This window comes from Artibeus jamaicensis, unplaced genomic scaffold (genome assembly GCF_021234435.1).
Source record: "Artibeus jamaicensis isolate MK-2021 breed Jamaican fruit bat unplaced genomic scaffold, CSHL_Jam_final scaffold_474, whole genome shotgun sequence".
Taxonomy (NCBI): domain Eukaryota; kingdom Metazoa; phylum Chordata; class Mammalia; order Chiroptera; family Phyllostomidae; genus Artibeus; species Artibeus jamaicensis.
This window is the reverse complement of record NW_026522046.1, coordinates 23,867,222-23,891,095: the sequence shown is the minus strand read 5'-3', so window position 1 is coordinate 23,891,095 and position 23,874 is coordinate 23,867,222. Positions and strand designations below refer to the sequence as shown.

The window sequence follows — 23,874 nt, the reverse complement described above, 5'->3', positions numbered from 1 at the left end:
GGTAAATATCCACAAGGGTGTGGAGCCCTCTCCGTTAAGGGCCCAAACCCCAGCTGCAAGTGATCCAGAAACCTCTGATCCGCACGAGCCAGCCTCAGAAGCACAGACCCCTGAGCCCTTTCCCAAGTGAAGTGCGGTGGATTCCATCAGTGTAGCATCTATTCGAGCCCCATCCTGTGGAACAATGCATTCTGGCCTGCCATTAACACGGCTCAGTTTCCTGTGAGAGGAACACACTGCCTTAAGTGCAGGACTTGCCTTGGTCAGTGGACATAGCCACCGTTGATTCCACCAGCTCTTCTTCCCTGCTCTCTGTTAGAACAGGTTGCAGACAAGGCCTGCTGCCCTTCGGCCCAGACCCGGAGAGGGAAGATGCGTGCAGCGGGGACCCAGCCAACGAGGGCGGCCAGTGGCGGGCAACGTGGACGGAGAGAAAACACGGCTGTTGGCAACCTCTGAGATTTGGGAGTTGTTCTTGAAGTACAATCTGGCAAGGGCTAATACGCCAGGGGTTATAAAGCCAATGCTTATGGGCAAAGGAGTGAAGCAGCGAGAATGTGTAAGGCGTGGGGCTGGCAGGGCTGTGGCAGATTCCAGAGAAACAGCCTAAGGTTAGGCTCCAGTACTGAACTTTGCTGAGTTAAAATGTAAAAAATACCATTTTTGTGGTTAAACGTCAGAGGCCAAGATCTTAATAACACTGCTGATTACTATTTTCTACCTGAAAGCTTAACTACAAAGAAGCATCTAGTTAAAAGCAAAACATACAACGGGCCAACCTCTTAATGGTTTTCAGTCATTTCACTTTTAGGCACCCATTTCTAGGTGAGAAGAAACAACTTTCTGAAACTCGACAATTATTCACATTTTATTTGTTGTTTAATCTTATCTTAAAATGAAGAGAAATTGGTTTTTATTTTAGAAGTTCTCTTTCAAAAACTTCTGTTAGCTTCCCAAACATCAATACAAACTTCTACAAAATTGGTCAAATCTAATCATACCACTAAACCAACCACCATTTGTCTTGAAGAAAGTAACTCCTATATGAATGGGGGGGTAGATTAATTCTAGAGAATATTTCACTTAATTGATTTTATTATAACTGGGTCAGGCCTGAGAATAGGACAATGGAAATAGCCTTTTTAGAGAATCACACATTGTAACAGTTCTAGTTGCAAATGTCTCTTATAGAAGAGTTACAAATATCTGTGTATTAGAGCTGACTACATACGTACCAAGTTTCTATTTTCTGCCAAAGGATGTGATTGTTCACCATCACGTAATCCAGAAAAAAGGAAGCAGTCGTCTCCTACCAGTCATAACAGGAAATTGCACAATCCCAAAAATACGGGGCAAGGAGTGATCCCCTTTGGCCTCTGAGTAGTAGATCCAACAAAAGATGCATCCCAAGGAAAAAGAAATGTGCTCCCACACAACAGGAAAATCAGGGGTTTTCAGACCACACGAGGGCTTTCCTCTGGATGTGAAAACTAGTAACAATACAGCAGCATTAATTTTTTTTCTCTTTATTCTCAAACCAATTGTTAGAGAAAACACAGGAAGCAGGTAAGTGACGAAACTCAAATCCTCAGTCTTCTCTTTCCAACCTCAGTCCTGGAATGCAACACTCTTTCATTATATTCTGGCCATTTTTGCCTGGAGTCCTTCTCAAAAGGAAACATACTGCCCGGCATTCTGTATTATCCCTAATTCCCAGGTGGAAAACGAGACTGATGAAGTGACATTTAAAGATACTGGGGACTATATTTTTCAAAACAGGACAATAATTCAGATCTTCCTTTAATTCTTCTCTATATCACCACAGTAAAATATTCATCAAAGTCAAAGAGCTTACTGATACACGATAATGACCCTACATTAATGAAGCCGTGAATAACTCATTAGTGAAGTAATGGAAAAAGAGTCCAAAGGTGATTCACTATTGTGTTCGTACAGTATTGAAACAACCATAATACTTAAACAGCCATAACACTTAAAATATTAACTCTAAAAAGTATTAAATAATAATTGTTAACTTTGAAATACTGCCACATGTTGAAATACCTTCTGAATGACCAAAAACAGATGAAGTTTTGTTTGGTGTAACTCTAAGGTTTTTATACACAACTATATATTTTTAAATATTGGTAATCCACATAAAAGATACACGTTTAAAACCCTTAATAATGAGACTATTCAATAAATAAAGCGCCACGTTGCTTTGTTCTTATGAACTAAATGAGCTTATAATTCAATGAGATCCTTTTAAGAAGTTCTATAGAATGAAATGTTCTAATTGTTTAGTCCTACTAACAGAACACTGTTGAACTCTTCTCAAGATCATCTTTAAAGGGCCTGACTTGATTCCTGTCCAAATATAACACAAGCAGAGTGTAACCCTGTAATGTCTGGTCCATGGGCTTCATTTCCGTGTAAGCCGGAGAGTGCCCTTCCCACGAGCTCCCCGTCAGAGACTGTATAGCACCAACTCCTGACACCAGGTGCTCCGTCCTCCTCCCAGTGTTCGGTGGAATGTCAAGTTAATAATGGCAGGTGGTGTTCCTTAGCATAACCTGCCAAAATGTGATAATCTCTTTGGAAGAAAAACCGTGGGCTGCAATCAGGCGTCTGAGCTGACAGACATCCAGATGAATCCTGTATATAAAGAAAAGGTTTGTGTCTTCTGGGATATGAATGTCCACTTTCAATAAATTCAAACAGATCCCAACATAAACATCTTCGATCTTGATGGGTTTTACGTGACTCATCATTTCATAGATTTTTGGCACCAAATCTCTGGACATTATATAACCGAACCCACTGCAGTAGGGAGGATACACCTTGAAAGGATACTCCTGGTATGAAATACGGTGTTTTTGGTAAATGATTCCTCTATAGGAGTAATTATCAATGAGAGGATAACCTGTGAAAAACTTCTCTGACTGGTTTAAATTTAAAAGGTACTTTACTAAATTGCCAGTATTGATGAAAACATCAGTGTCTGTCTTCATGATGTACTTGGCATTGGGGCAAAACTCGGTTACCCACCTGAATGCCATAATCGTTTTCAAGGTCAGGTTATTATATGTGTCTAAAAAGTCTTGTCGTATTATGTCACCGTAAAGAAGGTGTTCATCCTCCAGGGACAATGCTAACACTTTGTCTTCCCTCTCAGCCTGCTGGCCTAGTAAGAAAAACGTAAGAACCTCATAGCCCCACCAAGACTTTTTTTCACCCCAAGTAACTCTAACAGCCTGTCTGGCTTTCACATCCGAGGGGTGTGAGGTCACCAGGATGACAAGAAATGGGTTTTGATGAGAGCAGTTCGAACGCTCTTGCAGGGTAAAGCGAAAGTTCTGCCTGTAAATGGGCTCGTACTCGTAGAAGTACATCCAGTTTACGCGTTCTATCACGTTGTACTGCGGCAGGCTGAGGTACCACATCACAAGGAAGCTCAGGAGTGACAGCAGGAGGAGGCTCCACTTGAGGGATCTCAGCGACATCCTACTGGGAAGGCTGGTCACGGGGGCCAGGGCCATCCGCAGCAGCTCAGAAGTAGGTGGCTCAGGTTCTGGAAGATTATCAGAGACCCGGTGAGCAATCCACCCCCCAAAACGACACGTTTTCAAATGATATCCCACTATCTACTCAAGGAGAAAGGGCAAGAAAGGAGAACACAGCTCTGAACAAAGCCAAAAGTTCTGACCTGAATCTTACTAACTTCATTTAACTGTAAACAAATGAACACCAACAACCAAAAATATATTTGAGGGGTTTTTTTACATCTAGAGAAAGGTTAAAACTATTCTTGATTATTTTTGAAAATTAGTACTTAACTGTTGCAATATGATCCTTATCCCAAATGTCCGGGGAGACAGAAAGAAATGAGTAACAGAGGTGGGTTTAAAAAATAAATCTATGAGCCCTGCCTGGTGTGGCTCAGTGGACTGAGTGCCAGCCTGTGAACCACACAGTTGCTGGTTCGATTCCCAGTCAGGGTGCAGGCCTGGGTTGTGGGCCAGGTCCCCAGTGGGGGGTGCACAAGAGGCAACCATACATTGATGTTTCTCTTCCTCTCTTTCTCCTTCTCTTCTCCTCTCTCTAAAAATAAATAAATAAATAGAATTTTAAATAAGTAAATTTATGAGGTATTTTGGAGGGACATCAGATAAATGATGTCATGAACAGATCCCCCTGGCTTCTCCCCTTTAAGTCTCAACCATTTGAACAGCTCTAAGTCAACAGAGATTACCACGGAAACATCTAAAGGGAGGCAGTTGGGAATGAACTGAGGAGGCGAGAAGGGAGAAGGGCTGGGACAAGCCACAGATGCAGCCCCGCAGCCCCAGAGCTGAGGGAGGGACTCAGCCCAAAGAGGGGAGGAACTGGTTTGTGGCTGGCACTCCCTTCAGCTTCGAGGAGCAAACATTTGGTGGGCATTCCTGCAGGAGTGGGCTATACAAGCTGCCGCTGAGCCAAGCGACTCGGGCAGGGACACAGCACAGAGGTGTGGCCACGGTCGTCTGATGGTCGCATTCCTTACAGAGGAACGAAGGCCTGGAAGCCTGGCCTCCTCTTAACCTGGCAGAGCTCACCTCCCTTCACCCTTGATGTCTGGTTGCAGAGCACATTATCTGCAAACCTGAGAGCTGGTACTTTAGAATCACTTTTTCTCTGAACAAAGGGTGCACTCTGTGACTCCCAGAATCTGGGGACACGGGGGTACTCCTCAGAGGTTCAAGGTCGACATTACCAGGAGGGCAAAGCAACTTAGAAGGCAGTCGGGTTACTCCAGCCTACCCTGCCCCCATGCTTCCTGGTATACCAATGACAGTGTCTGCCTGTGGGGGGCAGCACTGGGATTTCATGGATCTGGAGCCCCATCACCCACCTCATTCCGCTGCTGGGTTGGTCCCCTGGGACTAGGGTGACTGGATCACAGGGGACCCACTTTCCCATTTTTACCACCCTGCGGAGATGTGAAAAGCCAGAGAAGTACAAGAGAGCTAAAAAAAAACTTGTGATTCACTGCCACTTACTAGAAAATAATAGAAAGACTTCTTCATGTCAATCTATTAGAGAATTGCCATTCTTACATAGATGCCTGGACAGAGAAGGAATCCATCAAGTACCATGAACAGCCAAAGTAATGAGGCAGCTCAGAAAGAAAATGAAAATATCTCCCCCAAACAAACTTAAAGACATGAAAATATGTGATTTAAATGACAGAGAACTCAAGATTGCAGTTCTGAAAAAATTCAATGAGTTGCAAGAAAACACAAATAGGCAGTTTAATAAACTCAGAAACCCAATCAATGAACAAAGCAAGTACTTTACCAAAAAGGTTAAAACTTAAAAAAAAAAAACAAATAAAAGTTCTGGGGATGAAGAACTCAATAAAAGAGATCAAGAATGAAATAATAAGCATAGAAAATAGAGCAGACTAGAAGGATGAAAAGATTAGTGATATCAGAGACAGAAATCTAGAAATGACACAGAGGGAAGAGAGAGATTTGAACATAAATAAAAATGAAAGACCTCTGTGAGAACTGACTCCATGAGAAAGAGCAATATAAGAATAATGGGTATACCAAAAAGAAAAGAGAGCTGAAATGGGACAGAGAGGTATTCAAACAAATAGCTGATGAGAACTTCCCAAACCAATGGAAAGAACTAAGTCCTCGAACCTAAGAAGCAAAGGAACAACTAAACACCCCAAAAGGCCTTCTCCAAAGCACTGTACTAGCCTGTCAACAATTAATAACAGAGAAGGCAGCCAGAGGAAAGAGGAAAGTAACCTATAAAGGAAATCCCAGTAGGTTATCATCGGACGTCTTGGCAGAAACTCTACATGCTAGAAAAGAGTGGAAACCAATTAATTATTCAAGCTACTAAAAGAGAGAAATTACCAGCCAAGAATATCTCTAGCAAAGTTATAGGAAGAAGAAATAAAGACTTCTCCAGACATACTGAAGCAGAGGGAATTTATCACCAGAACACTTCCTCTGCAGGAAATACTCAAGAGGGTTATTCTACCTAAAATGAAGAACAAAATGTCACAAAACTACAAGTAAGATGACTAACAGACTTACAGCATAAACAGGGATAATTTTTGACAACAGAAACGTAAAAGGGGAAGAGGTACTGGTCAGAATTTGCAAAAGGGGATGGAGATCAGACAAAGGGCTACCATATGCATGAAACTTTCTTTTTCATAAACCTAATGGTAACCACAAACCAAAAAACCAAAAACTGAGACAAATAACTTTTAAAGTTACAGAAATTTGTATGGATTATCACCAAACAAAAACAAAGGACAAAAATGTGAAGAAAAAGAACGAACAGAGGCACAGAGTTACCAGAAAACAAAAGATAAAATGGCTACAGGAAGTCCTCATACATCAATAATCACTCTAAATGTATTGGTAAATGGAGTAAGTTAATAAAAAAATGGCACAGGGTAGGAGACTGGATCAAAAAACAAAACCCAGGCATATGCTGCCTTCAAGAGACTCGTCTAAGCTACAAAGACAAAGACAGACTCCAAGTGAAAGGGTAGAAAATGATTCTCCAGCACATGACAGGGAAGCAGCTGTAACCATACTTGTATCTGACAAAATAGATCTCAAGATAACAAAGGTAACAAAAAAAGATGGATATTTTATACTGGTAAAGGGAACACTACATAAGAAGACATAACATTTCTTAATATATATACACCAGTCAAGGAGCACCAAAATATATATAAAGCAACTAACTACTAACAGAATTCGTGGGAGAAACTGACAAAAGCACAGTCGTAGTTGGGGACCTAAATACTCCACTGACAGCTCATTCAAACAGAAAGTCAACAAGGAAATACTGGCTTTAGATGACACGTTGGACCAAATGGGCATAACTGACATTTATGGGAACAGGAGATTATACATTCTTCTCCAGTGTGTGTGGAACATTCTCAAGGCTAGAACGCAGTTGGATCACAGGCTACTAGCCTCCACATAATCAAAAAGACTGAAATCATACCAAGCACATTCTCTGATCACAATGCTTTAAAATTAGAAATCAGCTGCACAAAGGAGGTAAAGAAACCCACAAATATGTGGGTCAAAGAAGAAATAAAAGGTGAGATCAAAAGATATATAGAGACAAATGAGAATGACAATACACACATAACAAAACTTCCGGGATATAGTGAAAGCAGTAATAAGAAGGAAGTTTGTATCATTACAGTCCTATCTCAAGAAATAAGAGAAATCCCAAGTGAACAACCTAACATTACATCTTAAAATACCAAAAAAGAAGAAAGCAACCCAAAGTCAGCTTTCTGACTATCCCAAAAGAAAGAAGGAAACAGTAAAAATTAAAGCAGAATTGAATGAAATAGAGAACAAAAAGTCTATATAAAAATTAATACAAAAAAGAGCAGGTTCTTTGAAAAGAGTATCAAAATTTACAACCCCCTGGCCAAACTGATGAAGGGAAAAATGTGAAGACTCTCATAAACAATATCAGAAATGAAAGGAGAAGTTACTGCAGACAACACAGATATACAAAGGATTGTACTAGAATACTATGAAAGGATACATACCACCAAATTCAATAACCTAGAAGAAATGGATAAGTTCCTAGAAATATACAGCCTTCCTTGACTAAATCATGAAGAACTGGAAAATCTAAATAGACCTAATCAACAGCGAGGAAATTGAAACAACCATCAAAACCTCTAGGACCAGATAGCTTCATCAGTAAATTCTACCAAACATTTCAAGAAGATCTGATACCTACCCTTCCCAAAATCTTCCCAAAAAATCAAAGAAGAGGAATATTTCCCAACACATTTTATTCTGCCAGCATAACCCCAAACCTAGCAAGGATAACACACAAAAAAGGAAACTACAGACCAATATCTCTGATGAATATGGATGCAAAAATCTAAACAAAATCAAATACAACAATACATTATAAAAATAATACATCACCATCAAGTGGGGCTCATCCCAGGGGCACAAGGATGGTTCAACATATGCAAATCGATCAATGTAATGCACCACATTAACAAAACAAAGGATAACAATCATATGATCTTATCATTAGATCCAGAAAAAGCACTTGAGATACAATATCCATTTATGATTAAAACATTCAATCAAATAGGTACAGAAGGAAAGTACCTCAATATAATAAAAGCCATATATGACAAACCCTCAGCCAATATCATACTCACTGGTGAAAAACTGAAAGCTTTTCCTCTAAAGTCAGGAATAAGGCAAGGATGCCCACTCTTACCACTCTTAATCAACACAATTCTGGAAGTCCTAGCCCAAGTAATCAGGCAAGAAAAGGAAATAAAAGGCATCCAAATTGAAAATGAAAAAGTAAAATTGTCACTTTTGCAGACAGTATGATTCTGTGCATAGAAAATGATAAAGATTCCACCAAAGAATTCTCAGAAATAATAAACACAGTAAAGCTGCAGGATACAAAATCAATGTGCAAAAATCCACCACTTTTCTGTGTACTGACAATGAAATTTCAGAAAAAGAAAAATACCTAGGAATAAACTTAACAACGTATGTGAAGGACCTATATACTGAAAACTACAAAGCATTATTAAAAGATGTTGGAAAAAACACAGAGAAATGTTCCATGTTCACAGACTGGAAGAATCACCACAGTCAGAATGGCTGTCATTACCAGCTGTGTTCTGCCCTTAGCACCTTTCCCATCCTATTTGTTTCTCTAAGTTGATTTTTATTGTCAAAGGGATTATTTTCAAGAAATAGTCTTGATGAATTCTTACTACTTGAAGAAAAGTAGGTTTCAAAGCCATAAATATCATGACAGTCTGTAATTGAAGGTCTATGTCTTACCTTCTTCTTGATTTATTTTTTTCTGAGTGAAAGGCCTTCAATTTCAGCAACTGAACATTCAGCAGTAATATGCTTGAAATTTCTGTAAGATATAAGAAATGTAACAGCATTTGCTTATGGGTCAAGGGAGTAGAGAGGTCATAGAGGGAAAGGGATCTTAGAAGTTGAAATAAAAAGTTAAAAAAATACTACTAGTTCACAGAATTCAGAGAGTTTGTGGCTTCATCAAGGAAGAAGGGCAGCTGATGTTCAAGACTTAAGACCTGTATCTAGGTTCGCCCATCAGCTGGTGACTCCGTCACCCTATGACAGTCCCACTTCCTGTGATGAAGAACTCAGGGGTCATTAAAAGAAGTGAGACACAGCACTTCTAAGTGACACGCTGCTGATATCCTCTCTTCAATTCTCTGTTCCAGTAACTATTTTGTACAGGGATTGCAGGAACACCTGTCACACTCGGCAGCGTCGGTGTCAGTGTGGAAGAATGGAGGAGGTGTGTGGTGAAGAGGGGAAAAAATAGACTAGCCACAAATACTATAAAATAGCTGTTAATTCAGGGTGATGGAAAAATAGGCATTCTTGTATATTTATAGTTTTCTTTGCATTTTAAATTTATCCAAAAAATGAGAAGAAAAAGCATAATAAAAATCCTTGGATATCGTAGTTAGATGGTCCACCCTAAATCCTGGCTGCAACACTACATTGGTTGTGTGACCTTGGGGAAGTTACTTAACTTCATAAAAGTTTGTTTTTTCCTGTATAAATCAAGCCTTACAATACTAATTCGGTTACTTAGAAGGCTGTGGGGAAGAAGGTGGATGAACCAGTCAGCTCAGGGGTCCTCAGTAACTTCTGACATGAAGTGACACACAGGCATGCGGACAGATGCGCACACTATGAACTCACAGGCATCTAACCCCCTGGCCTCACCTCTGGCGCGGGCTCAAGCCCTGACAGTGGCAGCGCAGGGCAGCTGGTCTCCCAGCACAGCCCAGCCTGGGACAGCTGAGCAGTGGGCCCTGTGAGCCCTGGCACTGTCCTAAATCCCATAGCCCAGGGGAGGGGCAGAAAGAGGCCCTAAAACACTGATGAAGAGAAAAATACAAAAAGGCCAAACAGGGAAGTAGACCATTATTTCATCATAGACTCCTTCAATAATAATGTCACACATCACGATCAAGAAAGCAATTATATATAAATTGTAATTTAAAAAATTTCCATTTTATAAAAATAAATGTGTGATTATATACCGTATTTTTAAGACCATAAGATACACTGGACTATAAGACACACCTAGGTTTTAGAGGAGAAAAATAGGGAAAAAAAGTTTTGAAGCAAAAAATGTGGTAAAAATATTTAATAACCTATGACCCCGCTCCAACCCCGCACCTCCCATCCCCACAGTAACCCAGGCACGCTACATTCGGACTATAAGACGCACCCTCATTTTCCTCTCAAATTTGGGGGAAGAGCATCTTTGGTTCACAGGCCTGTGCTCAATCCACTGAGCTACACCAGCCAGGGCTGGAAAATGCGGTAACTACACACGTGTTCACCAACCAGACCTAAGCAAACCACCTTTCTTGCCGCACAAGCCTAGCGCAATGCTCGGGACAGAGCAGGCCACCGGTGAGTACTTGTCAACTTGGTAGTTGATTCCTAACAGCTGAAAAAACATCTGAACTAACAGAAAAGCCCAGAAAACCTCCGGAGACAGCACACGCTGTCAGTGTCTAGGTTATGAAGTGGGCCCGGGGTTTAACCAGCAAGTGAAATCACCATCCCCGGACGAGCACTCGGCACCTCGGCTATCGCTGGGGCCGCTCACCGCCCAGGCCAACCGCAGGCTGTGTCTACGGGCGTCTGAGCGTCGGAGGGGCTCTGCGGACCCCAGAACAGGAAGTCACTCAAACAAACCTGCACTGTTACTTTAAATGGAGGGCTTCTCAGAGTTCTTAATGTTAACGTGTGTTCTCTCGGAAGAGAGTATGTTCTACAGTGTTTCTCAAATTTGTCTGAACAAAAAAACCTATTTTAATTTTCAGAGCATCTGGCAGGACTGAAATTCCACACTTAGGGAAATCCTGTCCTAGAACATCTTTGCGCTCACTGAATTGAGAAACTACTTTCTGTGAATTAATAAATAAATATTTAAGGGTAATTTGGAGTAAAAAATAATTTTTTTGGAGCAAATCAGTTCAATCGCTTCAAAAAACTTTTCAGTGTTATTTACTAAGGCTGAACATGTATGTACAGCAACCCTATGATTCGGCAACACCACTCCTAGATACAACACTCGACAATGTGTGTGCGTATCAGGAAACCAAAATACGTGCAAGAAAGTTTGTAGCAGCACAACCTGGAATCAACCCACAGGAGAAGAGAGAAATAAATGTACATAACAGCAAAGTGTACAAAATGAAAAGGAACAAACTACAACCTCACATGACATCATGGAGAACCTCCTAATATAATGTTGAGCTAAAGAAACCAGATACATAAAGAAGAGACATTTTTCCATTTACACAAAGTTGAAAAGCAGGCAAAAATAATCCACGGTGTTAGAACTGAGGACTCCAGGGATGTGGGAGGAAATACCAATTGGGAGGGGCTGAAGGGGACTTTCTGGGGTGCTGGCCATAGTCTATTTCTTGACCTACACTGTGGCTACAGGTGTATTTACTTGAGTAACTCAACTTCTAAATTGTGCACTTTTCTTTTTGTCTGTTACACTTCAACAGACACATTAGGGAAGTGTGGCCATGCTGCCAGTCACTCTGCACTCCTGGTGACTGTGCGCGGTCGGTGTTGGCAGGTGTCTACACCACGTGACAGCCCCGGGGTCCCCAGTCCTGGTGAGAGCACTAGCCAGCAGTGCCCGGCACTAACCCATGTGATCTTCTAGAGAGCTCACGAGTTAAGATGCTTTTAAAACCTTTACTGTTTGCATTTAATTAGGTAAGAAAACTAAGGCTATGGAAGAGTCAATAACTCACCCAAAGCTGCAGGCTTGTAAGTGGTGGAGACAAAATCAAACAGGACTCCACATCTCAGGTTCACAGCCACCACACTCCTATCTACCCTAGGGAGTCTGCTGCATGCCCCTGGACTAGAGCTGGTCTGAGGGGGTTTTAATTTCTTGCAACCACTGAATCTTGATAGAAACAGAAAAGCAACATCAGAGTCTTACTGTCTTTAAGCAAAAAGACTCAAGATTCTCATTCTCAAAATCTGAAATATGCCCTGGCTGGCGTGCCTCAGTGGATTGAGCGCTCACGTGTGAACTGCAGGGTTGTGGGTCTGATCGGTTCTCCGTTAGGGCACAGGCCTGGGTTTTGGGCTGGGTCCCCAGTTGGGGGCATGTAACAGGCAACTGATCGATGTTTCTCTCCCTCTTTCCACCTCCCTTCCCCTCATTCTGAAAATAAAAAATCTTTAAAAGAATCCTGAAACATGAAGTAGTAACAACAGTAATAGCTAACAACTAACCATTCATACGAACACACTTTTTATCTTGCAACAAAAATATGCTCGAAAAGAAAAACCCTAGGAAGTAAATTGGGGTTGAGGTGACACAGAGAAATCAGCTCAAATGAGAATCAATGTTCCAGAGAAACGGAACCAAGAGTTACTGCAATGGTACAGTTATGTAAACCAAAGGAACCTGGAATTGCTTCCTGGGATGCAAAAATGTTGGTTGCTTTTCTGCAAAAGGAAAGCAAATTTAATTATTTTCAAAAACATGCAAAATATTTTCTAATTGCAAATGTAACACATGTTCATTAGAGAAAGTTTTGTGAATGCAAAAAGGCACAAAGATAATAAAAGCTTAAAGATAACATTACCGTTTTTAACGAAGATTTACCAAGTCTGTCTCTCCATCCCATCTGCCGCCACTGCCTCCTCGCATCCCTACCACAGCCACGGTGGCTTCCAGTCTGACCCCTGACTGTGTCCACCTCTTACCCTCCCTTGCAGAATCTGCACTTGCTCTCCCTCTCAAAAGCTGGTTTGGGGGGGAGACAGGGGTATGAGGGGACCAAAAGGTAATGGGAAAAAACAACAACAACAACAAAAGCTGGCTCTGGAGAAGGCTGGTTCTTTCTCATGCCTCGGGTCTCAGCAAAATGTTGTTTGTCTGAGAGCGTCCTTCCCGGACCTCCTATTGCAAGCAGTTCCCCCAGGCCCTTATTTTCTATCACATCCCTCACTATCCTCTCCTTAGCATTTAAACCCTACCTGAATTTTTTTGTCTGTTCCCTTCACAAGAATGTGTGATTCATGAAGGAAAAGACCTGTCCATTGCCATGCCATATCTCTGGCACCTAGCACATAGTGGGTGCTTGCTAGATATCTGAATATTGTACACATAGTCTGATAGTGTGCTTCTTTATCCACTTAGTATATTGAGAAAATATTCCCAAGAATGAACTGAATCCAAAAGTAAACCCCCAAATTTCTGTTAGATGATGCTTCCTTTTCTTTAGCTATTTTTTCCTAATACAAAGCTTTATTCTTTTTTTAAGACTTTATTAATTTTTGTAGAGAGGGGAAGGGAGGGAGAAAGAGAGGGAGAGAAACATCAATGTGGTTGCCTCTCGTGCGCCCTCAATTGGGGACCTGGCCTGTAACCAGGGCATGTGTCCTCACTGGGAATCAATCTGGTGACCCTTTGGTTCGCAACCTGGCACTCAATACACTGAGTCACACCAGCCAGGGCCAAAGCTTTATTCTTATATGCTACACTGATTCTGACCATGTGCAGTTTAAAAGGTCCACAGAGGAAAAAATTTTTTTCAATGGAAATCAAGCACGCTAGATTCAGGATCATCCAAGGAGGAAGCACGTGCTAACTACTAAAGATCATCACAAAACTACTGCCAACTGTGCACATTCTGACTTTTCTACATAAAAACAATACGGCAAAGAGGATGAAAATCTAAATGCCCAAAAAAAGGCCCTGTGTGTACTGAGTTTAATACAAATCATAAGCACAAACATCAATCATATCCTATTTCCTATAAAGTGGGAGGACCACCTATCAACACGCACCCATGAGGAAAATTTATCAAACTGAACCCATTCATTCCCGAACAAAGCAATATAAACTCGACTGTTCTGACCTCGGATCATGTCAGAAACAAACACCACTGGCGATGTTTCACCAGAACTCCTCCTTCCCCTCTTCTCTCTTCAACCCGGTCCTTCTCCAGCTCTGCGGCAGATTATCATCTTCCGGAGAACTTGACACAGCGCAGACCCCAGGGTGCGCCCCGGACCAGCTAACTCAGTTTCTGAGGGTCAGGCAGCAGGATCTTCCCAGGTGACTCCGATGTGGAGCTTGTTAGAAATGCAGAGCCTCAGGCCCCACCCCGGACCTCCTGGATCAGAAGCTACACTTTACGGAATAACACCTATTAAACAGTCAGGATGGTGCTGGCACGCTAACAGCTAAGTAGATGATACTGCCTCTGTTATTCAAGTCTGCACTACAGGCTCCATCCAGCTTTCTCTGATTTGCTCATGTTGTATTTACAAACCCCGCAGATAACTCCAGTGTTTCTTACGGGACAGCGTATGCTCCGTAACACATTTAAACACACAAATAAATCCTAGTCTATCCCCTTCTTCCTCCAATCAGGCCTTTTTTCAGAGTCCGAGGATTATGTTTCCTCCAGAGTCTCAAAGTTCCCAATGTTCTGCTACCCTTGAACATCCAAGCCCACAGGGCCCACTGGAAACAGCACACAATCCAAATGTGGGCCTCCCGGCCCCTCCTGCAGCCCCGGTTCCCCCTCCCAGGACCCTTCCTCCTGCCCCACGGTCTTTCCACCGCTGAATGACATCATTCTTCGAAGCATCATTTGCCCTGTCAAAAGTCCTACAATAGGTACTTCTAGCCACTGGAGGAGAACGGCAAAACATATTAACCTTTTCAAATTGAGGTGTGAGATATCTGAGTGACATCAAGCTCCTTCAAGACTCTGCCTATTTGATAGGCTTCCGTTTTTATTTTTTACTTTGAAGCACAAAGCTGAATATAAAATAAAGACTCAAATTTTATTTATTGAATGAATGAACTGCGACTGCTGTGTCTGCCTAATGTAATAATGTTTAAAAATAGCCCTGGCTAGTGTGGTTCAGTGGACTGCATACCAGATGGTGAAATGAAGGGTCGCTGGTTTGATTCCTAGTCAGGGCACATGCCTGGGTTGCAGGCCAGGTCCCCAGTAGGGGATGCATGAGAGGCAACCACGCATTGATGTTTCCCTCTCTTTCTCCTTTCCCTTCTGCCCAAAAATAAGTAAAATCTTTTTTAAATGCTTAAAAATAAAATTTGCCTTAATCTGTCAAATGTTTGCATTAAAAAGAACTTGCTTTCCACTCCATCCATTCCTTCACACTCCCCGCCCTCTGTATTTTAGCAATAGCTCCTGGGTGGTCCCGGCACTGCAGCGAGATCTTTCCACCTCCCCACCCTTCTGTTTGATGATTAAAACCACCTCAGAAGGGAGCCCCGTCATTGTAACATTTATGTGCCAGCTAAGGACACAGATTTGGAGACCTGCCCCTTAGGGTCACAGCCAGCTGGGCTGGGAGCTGGGCTGGGAATCCAGGTGTCCTCACCCACTCGGCGGGGTCTGTAACCACTACACTGTGACACATCCTTCATCGCTTGTTTTTTCCCACTGGCCTGGCATTTTCACACTTCCCTTCAAGTTGTGCAGCCCCTCAGATCTTCCTTGGGGATGAAGAGTTGTCAAAGCCAAACCAGAATCGTTAAAAAGGGAGCAATCCTAAATGCAAACATCGTTCAATCTCCAAGCAAATCCAGCCTGGCTGCCCGAGAATTAGTCGCAGATACACTTCCAGAAAGCGCGCCTTGCAAGGGCAGGTTTCAGAAAGGAAAGATGTGCTGAGGAGAAAGAACATTAACGAGTGTGCCTTTGAATAACCCTGAATACGTGTCTGAACCTCTGCAAACATCAGTGAACACTTAGACACAAGCCCAGTGACCGTCAGGGGCTGACGAGATTCACAAGATCATTTCTTCTGACAAGCCTCACCCCCATTTTCAGTGGGGTTCCTTGACCAGAAGAGCAAGGAACACACAGGAATTGTTCCTTAGACAACACACAGGAATTAAACTTCCCTGAAGAGGACAGGGCGCTGAACGGTCCTTCTGAACCACATGGACAGAAGGGAGGCCGATGACCCTGCCTGCATGGTTTTGAAATGGGCTGACCCCTTGGAGCCGGTACATGCGGTCATTTGCTCAACACCAGTCTTGGGTTTGTGCGGGACTGCGAGAATATGGCGCTGACGAGCGCAGCTGCAGACCCGCCCCCCTTGGATTCCTCGTTGTTGGGGCATCTCCGCTGCCCCAAGAGACCCAAGAGAGAATCTCCAGGGTTTAACCACAGCCCTAGCGGCCGCATCTTCCTGTTTAACATTCCTTATCGAAGACAAACGAATGTAGGCTTATTCAATTTTGTAAACAAGAAAAATCAGGGGAAAAAATAATGAATTCTATGGGGATATGATATAATCTAAAATGCTTTCAACATGTTGGAACGGGGCTAAAGTGAGATAAAATCTGATGAGAATACATTTACTGTCCTACATCAAAGTTAAAGAAACCAACTGCACAAGAGCAGGATGGGAGATCATTTTAACAGCAGCCTACATTAAAAAGACCGTAAGGTTCTAGTTGAGTGTGAGTTCAATAGGAAGAAAGGTGGTGATGTAAAGGAGTAACAGGAGAATCGGGAGACCAGGATTTTAGTTCTAACAAGTGGGAGTGTGGTGAGGTGCCAAGTCACTGAATTTGGAGAGTTGCTTTTCTCATCAGAACATCAGGGCAGATGATGTTCATTTTGTACACGGCCGTGTCCCCAGCACCATGCAGTGTCTGGCACATAGAAAGCATTCCCCAAGGGCTGCCAGTCAATACTATCATGTGTCCTCCTCTGTTGACACACACACACACCGAGCAAAGCCCAGTAAACTCTTGGGTTCAAGAAACAGAAAAATAAATGTCTGAGCAAAACAGGTTTTTATCCCATAACCACATAATACATGTGGTTTCCACTTTCAAAAGACCACTGACAAGTTCGATATAATGCAGAGAAAGGTAACCTGTTGGTTATGGATTTGGCTCATCATCTCTCACGAGGACTCGATGAAGCAGTGGATGAAGGAACTGGGGGACGTTCTGCTCCGGGAAAAATGAAAGCTTGGAAGAGCCACGGTAGATACTTTCAAATATTTTGAACACTATTATCAGTCTTAACTCCAGAAGGCAAGTGGAAACACAAAGATAAAAATTAGCAAGAGGGTCCAATGTAGATTTCTAGAACAGACTGCTCTCCACCCGAGGAAATCTTCAAGTGACTGGCAGAAATGTTGAGGAAATTAACTCCTCATTGAGCTGCATTTTAGGTGACCTCTAAGGCCCCTTCCAACTCCAAGAGTCCATGACTTTGTACTGACGTTTAACATGCAGCATATGGAAAAGCTTCATTTTTATTGCATTTTATTTTTATGTAATTTAAAAAAATGTCCAGTTTTTAATAATGAATCTAAAGTATTCACTGAGTTGAAGAAGAAACCTTTCCATTAAGCCCAACTTTCCATGGTTCTTTAGCTGTAAGTCGATGGTGAGCATAAATACCTAACGCCCCACCACCGTTTCCCAGTTCCGCCCTTGGGTCCCCTGTGGGTCGCAGCAGTACCACCTTCAGGTGTATTCTGAGATGCGTGGGACAATGTCTGCCATTCAAGTCTTACTAAAATAAAGGGCTCCTGCCTTGGTGGGTTAAAGCAGAAGACACCCGAATTTTTAAAAACATATTTTAAGTAGATATACTATATCCATTTTCATATATGTATAAAAATACATATATACACTTATATATATATTTAATAAAATGGATATACATACATCTATTTATATATATATAAATATATATGTGTATACACACACACACAAACACTGCTTGCAGACAAAGTCCTTTCTTGTAGGAATGACAATATGTAGGAATATTTATTGATTTCTAGGCTATGTAGGGACTTTGAGCTAAGAAAAATGAGGAGCAGCCAACTTAGCCAAAAGGAGCAAGATGTGAGAGGAAAGTTCAACTGTAGTTTTCTTTTTGCTTTTGCCCTATCTGTACCTGCCAACAAAAAAAGCCCACTCTTAATAATGAAAATGCATGTTAGGGTTTAAACAAGGTGAGCTTCTGGCTTAAGTGTGTGTCCCTGCTAGAGCAATTTACAAAGCACATTCACAACACTGTACTGTAGGTGTTACCATCTCATTTTTCGGAGACCTGAGTAGTCAAAATACAGGCAGACCGGGAGGCACGACTCAGGCCCCCTCCACGTGCTCTGCTCCTTCTCCAGAGTACAGTGCCATCGGAAGAGCCCAGCCTCACCCTCTGATCCCATAGCCTCTTGAGACTCCTGGGCAGGGAGCAAAAAGGAAAGCACAGTGGACTTACCTTTGCACTCAGGGGTGGGCTCTCCGAGAGAATGCCATGACACAGCAGCCTGTGGGAAGAGGCAGCAGGACAGCTGGATCCAAAGACACTAGGAAAACTGGAGCAGAGCAAAGATCACACGGATCAGGCAGAACATCAGAAGGCTGACTTGACAGCTAGACTTCCTGTGTCTGTCTGGTTACAGCTTTACCAACTGGAGGGAATTTCACTCATTCCTTTGGTATACTGGACCCGTCAGAGGCCGGGGCTGCAATGGGGAAGATAACAGACAAACCCTGCCCTCAAGTTGCTATATTCCAGGAAAAGCAAGGAGGAGGGTTCCTATCACCACCAAGCTGCACACTAAATGTAACGAGTCAAGTTCACCTGGAGAAGATGAAGGGAGACTGCCCTCCCCAAAAGCCTCCAAATTAGTGGTCAGCCTCTACAGTACGGAGCTGAGTTTGCACTCTCAGAACATGTGGGTGCTCAAAAAAGGTTCAAATTATAGAAGATGTGTCAGTTTACAGTTAGGGACCATTTAATGCTAAGAGGTAAGAGTCAATGTTCATTTTTTATCTGAGAAAGTGGGTGACTACATCTTTGAAAACAAAGTCTGTTACCAAAATAGTAGCCAAGTACAGTTCCAGAAGAGGCATGGACCGAGCCCTCAGTCACACCGCGGGGAGGTGTTTGTGCACTTGTCCAAGCACAGCTGAGGAGGTTAGCAAAAATCTATGTTCTAGCCCAAAAGTGGGCAATTAAAAAAAAATAATAAAAGGCCAGACAACAAATGTTTTCTTTGTGGTTTCTCTCCCAGCTACTCAATTCTGCCTTTGTAGTAAAGACAATATTAGACACATAGGTATGGCTGTGCTATATTAAAATTGTATTTATAAAGCAGGATGCTGGTCTGGAAGTGTTTGTTCTAATCACATGAAACAGTGTACCTTAGGATATCAATGAATTCTCCTAAGACTGCTCTTCTCTGTTTCCTCACATTCCCAAAGGGCCAGGCTACGGAAAAGGGGGTCTCGGTGCTAACACTGTGTCTCCTAAGTGATATGGTTCCTGGGGGGTAGGCAGGGCTCGTAATGATCAGTCTGGGTTGTGGATGCGATATGGGGCGACCAAAGGCCTTAGCTTGCTGGTTAACTTCCTGTGTTTGGGGTCAGACGCACTGAGTGGTACACTTTGATCATCGACCCCTAGTTTCCTGTTTTTTTTTTCCTTCATTTTGTAGAGCTTCAAGCAGCACAAGCCCTTGAAGCCACTTCTTCCCTGCTGCAGCCCCTCAAGGCCCTACCCCTTATCCAGACGTTCTCCCCTTATACAGATGTGGTCCCCGAAACTCTCCATGCTTCTAGCCCATACCCTCATGTTACCCTCTCCTCTAACTCACAATGTGCCAACAGCTCTGGTGCCAAACCAAATCAGTATTTATAATATGAAACTGTTCATTAAGATAAACCATTGTGTGCCTTGACTGGTGTGGCTCAGTGGGCTGAGTGCCAGGTCTGCATCGTTGGTTCGATTCCCAGTCAGGGCACAGGCCTGGGTTGCAGGCCAGGTCCCCAGTAGGGGGTGCTCAAGAGGCCACCACACACTGATGTTCCTCTTCATCTCTTTCTCTCTCCCATCCCCCCTCTCTAAAAATAAATAAATAAATAAATAATCATAAAAAAAGGACATTGTGCACAGTCCCAAAAGAAATATTTGCCAAAGAGCCTACGGATAAGACAACTACAATTTTCAAATGCATGTTGTACAAGGTCATTTAAGAGCACCCTGTTTGACTCCACACACTTGACCTCACTCACGAAGCTGTGATATATGGTTATCTAACCACACTGTGCTCAAGAAAGAGCAATGACAGCTCTTAGAGCTGCAACAGAAAAGCATATTTGGCCTGGACGTTACATACAGTGGTGAAAGGGATAAAGGTATTTCTTAAAATGGGATTCTACCCATTTTATCCAATGATGGATAGAACACAGCCTGAAATTGGGCTCAGAGAGAAGGCAAATCATTTGAAGATGAAAGGAAAGAGAAGGAAGTATCCACTGCAGTATTTTCTTAGGGATAAAGTGAATTAAGTCTGAACTTGAAGTTGACTATAACTACCAAATTACAGTTACAGAGGTACATTTTCCTGAGGTAACGTGATATTTTAATAATTCAATTTTTAAAATATATGTATATTTTACAAAATGACTTAACAGACCTTAATTAACTCTTGTACTTCACAAATCAATCCTTTGAGGGGAATAAATATAACAGAATTTGTAGGTGTGTACATGATCCTTAAAGTTTTGTAAAGGAGACTTGGCCAGGTAGCTCAGTTGGTCAGAGTATCGTCAGATATGCGAAGGTTGCGGGTTCGGCCCATGGTCAGGGCACACACAAGAATCGACTAATGAATGCATGAATGGGTGGAGCAACAAACCGATGTTTCTGCCTCTCTTCTCCCCTTCCTCTCTTCCTCTCTAAAATCAGTAAGTGAAAAAAAATTTAAATTTTGTAAAGGAGACTATTATTATGGTCAATTTTAACCATGTAGGATAATGTCTAAATTAAAATAAGATGAGCTTACCTGTAACATTTCAGATGAGACCAAAGCACTAGCTGAAGTTCTTTGCTGTTTTCTGTATCCCATGCTTTAATTAAAACAGATTTGCTGGGGACTATTGAACAGAAGAACAGAAAAATGATATATCCAAGTCATAAAAAACACTGGGCACTATGACATCTGAAATCAATGTTCTATACCTAGCAAGCTGCTAATTATTATATATCGACATTTCATTTTTGAAAAAATAATCCTTTTGTTTTGCTTTGTGTTCTCAAACAAATGCATCTCATCTGGAGTTATATTAGGACACTGTTTTAACAACAGGCTTTATTTTGAGGGCTGAAAGTACTCAATGATCATTCATTTGAATGAACCTTCCAGTCTAGAAAAAAAATGTCATATATTCTTATCTCTTAATTTTAAACAGTTCCCTTCTCAAGACTGATGCAGATTCAGTTTGGACTTTTATCAGGCATCCACACAAAATCAGATTCTGAAAACACAAAATCAGCGCCCTACCTCTGCCTAAGCCCTCTGGGGAAAGCTAAAACACAAGTTGTTCACAGTTGTTCTGCAAACTCAAATCTCGTACCTGTGAAAACAGGAAAAAAAAAAAAAAAGGACATGGTTTGGTAATTTCTTCCTCGGTAGTATATCTTCCTGACAAAACAGCCACCTCCTAAAAGCTGACACGATGTGCAAAACACAGAAAAAGAAAGCCCTGTCTGCCGGCAGATCGCCCTCCTAGTCCGGTAGAGCAGAGTGGAAGACAAGGAACGCAACCCGACCTTGCTGTTGGCATCATTCTTACTGCTTGGGAAAGTGAGACTCCATTGCACCTTGAAGACTTCTTTTAAAACGCCGAGCATACTCCTTAAGATCTCCCCTTACAAACCCTGTAACCACCAGCGCTTTCCTCCACTTGCGCCCAATTCGTCCATTCTTTCTTAGGTCCACCTTCTTCCCAATCCCTCCCTATGAAGAACCCTCCCACGATTCGGCTCCGGGCCTTTCCCCAGGGCCTTGGGAATGCGTTCGCCACGGGCCTGTTGGGGATCCGGGAACACCAAAATAACATCTCGGTTCTCTCCTCCCCCCACCGCCGCCGCCAAGGCCCCCTCGCTCCCGCAGCTCTCCGAGTTCGTCTCTAGCGCTGCCCTGTGGGCGGGGGCCGAGCCCTGGAGCAGTGCAAGGCCCTGAGTGCTCGTTACAGCCGCGGCCTCAGCCCCCCACGCACCCCGGCGCTCCCCCTCCTAGTCCACGGCACCGCCGGGCCCCTTCTCCCGCGCTCACCAGGGTGGAGTACGTGTTCATCACGGAGGCCCCAGTCTTAGGGCTGGGCCACTTGTCCCGCGAAGCCCGCAGCGCTCTCGGCGCTGAAGGGCCGAAGAGGTGGGCGGCGCCGCCCAGCCGCCCTCGTGGTCCCCGTCCTGGTCCCAGGGTCCCAGAGGCAGAAAGGTCCCGGGAACAGCCCGTCCCAGGGCCCAACTCCCCACCAAGCCCGGGGATCCCCAAAACCTCAGGGCTGCCCCCAGACCCCTCCTCACCGTTACCTTACGTGCGCAGCGCGTTCCCAACTGGATGGCGTGCGGCGCGGACTCTCCCGCCCCGCGCGCACACGCACCCTCCGCAGGGCCGGGCACGCTCAGGCCACGCGCAGGGGCCGGGAGCCCCTCGCTCTCTGGCAAGCGCTCGCGGCCCCTCGCAGCCCGGGGGCCGCAGCCCTACACACTCTATACGATCCTCGCCATCCCCAAGTACCATCGCCGTGGTATTAGGTGTGCATTTTACACTTGAGGCTGGCAGATATTAGGCGATTTAGTGAGCAGACCTCCCGAAAAGATTTCTGCTTCAGACTCGCTCCTCGTTGGCTGCTTGCAAAGTTTCCAGGCCTCATAAAGGTACGCGCTGGAGGTCGGGAAGGATTTACTGATTAAAAATCCTCATGGAGCTATTCAGGAAAAAAAGAAAATTCAAGAAGTTCTTTGATCTTTCAGAAGAAATGCGCATTCGCGTTCTAGAATCCATGAAGAACGAAGGGTGGGAGTACATACAACAGGGTTTCAACGTACGAACAGGAATCCCGGGGAGTCGCGTGCTCTCGGGAAACGCCTCTCTGAAGCCCTGCTTTGGTGTGGAGAATTGAAAGAAGGTCAGTGCCACCCAGAGTGGTCACCTTTTAGGTAGCGCTCCCTGGGAGGTAGTGGAGAGGCTTTCAGACGTGAGAGCTGGGTGTTTGTCGAGTTGTTGTCATACCGGTCTTTTGAGTGGAAGTGGTTGTATTAATTCAGAAATAATTTTTCTCCTTTTATGGCACCCCTGGAAGAGTGTCATCTGCAAACAGGTTCTCATACTGGCCACTTGGCTGTGGGGCTGTGAAAAGCTTGGCTCCAGCATTATTGTGTAAAAAGTTGAAAAAATAGTTTAGTGAACACCCATATGTATTCCTCCAAGATTGTATAAAAACACTTTTTTCATAGCTTCCTTCTATGTCTCTTTCCTAAATACTTCAGCCTGCATTTCCTAAGAATAGAGACAGACATTTTTCTATGCAACCATGTAAGAACCTTAATCACGTCTAAGACAGTCTAATAATTTGGTAGTATCTAGTATCTAGCCCTTATATAAATTTCTCCAGGTATCAAAAAAGTCACATGTAAAAAGGTAAAACAAGGAAGATCCATGCATTGCATTCGTTGTTATGTTTGCCTTTTTAAAAAAATGTACAACAATCCTCCATCTTTTTTGTTTCATGGTATTAACTTTGTGAAAAGTTTTGGCCAGAGGGTTTTACTTTCTCAGTCTGTCCCGCCTTTTTTCCTCCTGATGTCATTTAACTGTTTATCTGGTAGTCTCATCTGCAAGCTAGATGGCAAGAATCCTTCGTGCTTTACAAGGTACTCTTCATACTGTTTGTCATCAGGAAGAATATAGTATTAAATATTGAGCA

At 43.1% G+C, this 23,874-nt stretch overlaps 1 protein-coding gene across 11 annotated transcripts; it reads right to left on the bottom strand.

The window, feature by feature from the left end:
- Window positions 1–878: 878 nt before the first annotated feature.
- On the bottom strand, window positions 879–23,063 carry B3GALNT1 (beta-1,3-N-acetylgalactosaminyltransferase 1 (globoside blood group)). Of its 11 annotated transcripts, XM_053657885.1 has the most exons (8): window positions 22,979–23,063; window positions 22,478–22,875; window positions 21,444–21,516; window positions 20,946–21,036; window positions 20,577–20,838; window positions 18,374–18,620; window positions 8,871–8,952; window positions 879–3,571 (listed from the first exon to the last, which is right to left on the bottom strand). In XM_053657885.1, the coding sequence occupies exon 8, from the start codon at window positions 3,537–3,539 to the stop codon at window positions 2,541–2,543; it is 999 nt and encodes a 332-aa protein (XP_053513860.1). In that variant the 5' UTR covers window positions 3,540–3,571; window positions 8,871–8,952; window positions 18,374–18,620; window positions 20,577–20,838; window positions 20,946–21,036; window positions 21,444–21,516; window positions 22,478–22,875; window positions 22,979–23,063; the 3' UTR covers window positions 879–2,540. The 11 variants fall into 11 exon arrangements, with proteins under 11 accessions (XP_053513860.1, XP_053513863.1, XP_053513861.1 ...); XM_053657888.1 differs by lacking the exon at window positions 22,979–23,063 and having other exon boundaries at window positions 22,756–22,877; XM_053657886.1 differs by lacking the exon at window positions 22,979–23,063 and having other exon boundaries at window positions 18,374–18,470; window positions 22,478–22,579.
- Window positions 23,064–23,874: the final 811 nt, after the last annotated feature.

Bases quoted from the DNA above. Each gene is read 5' to 3' on its own strand.
- B3GALNT1 (XM_053657885.1), bottom strand. From the start codon at position 3,539: ATGGCCCTGGCCCCCGTGACCAGCCTTCCCAGTAGGATGTCGCTGAGA.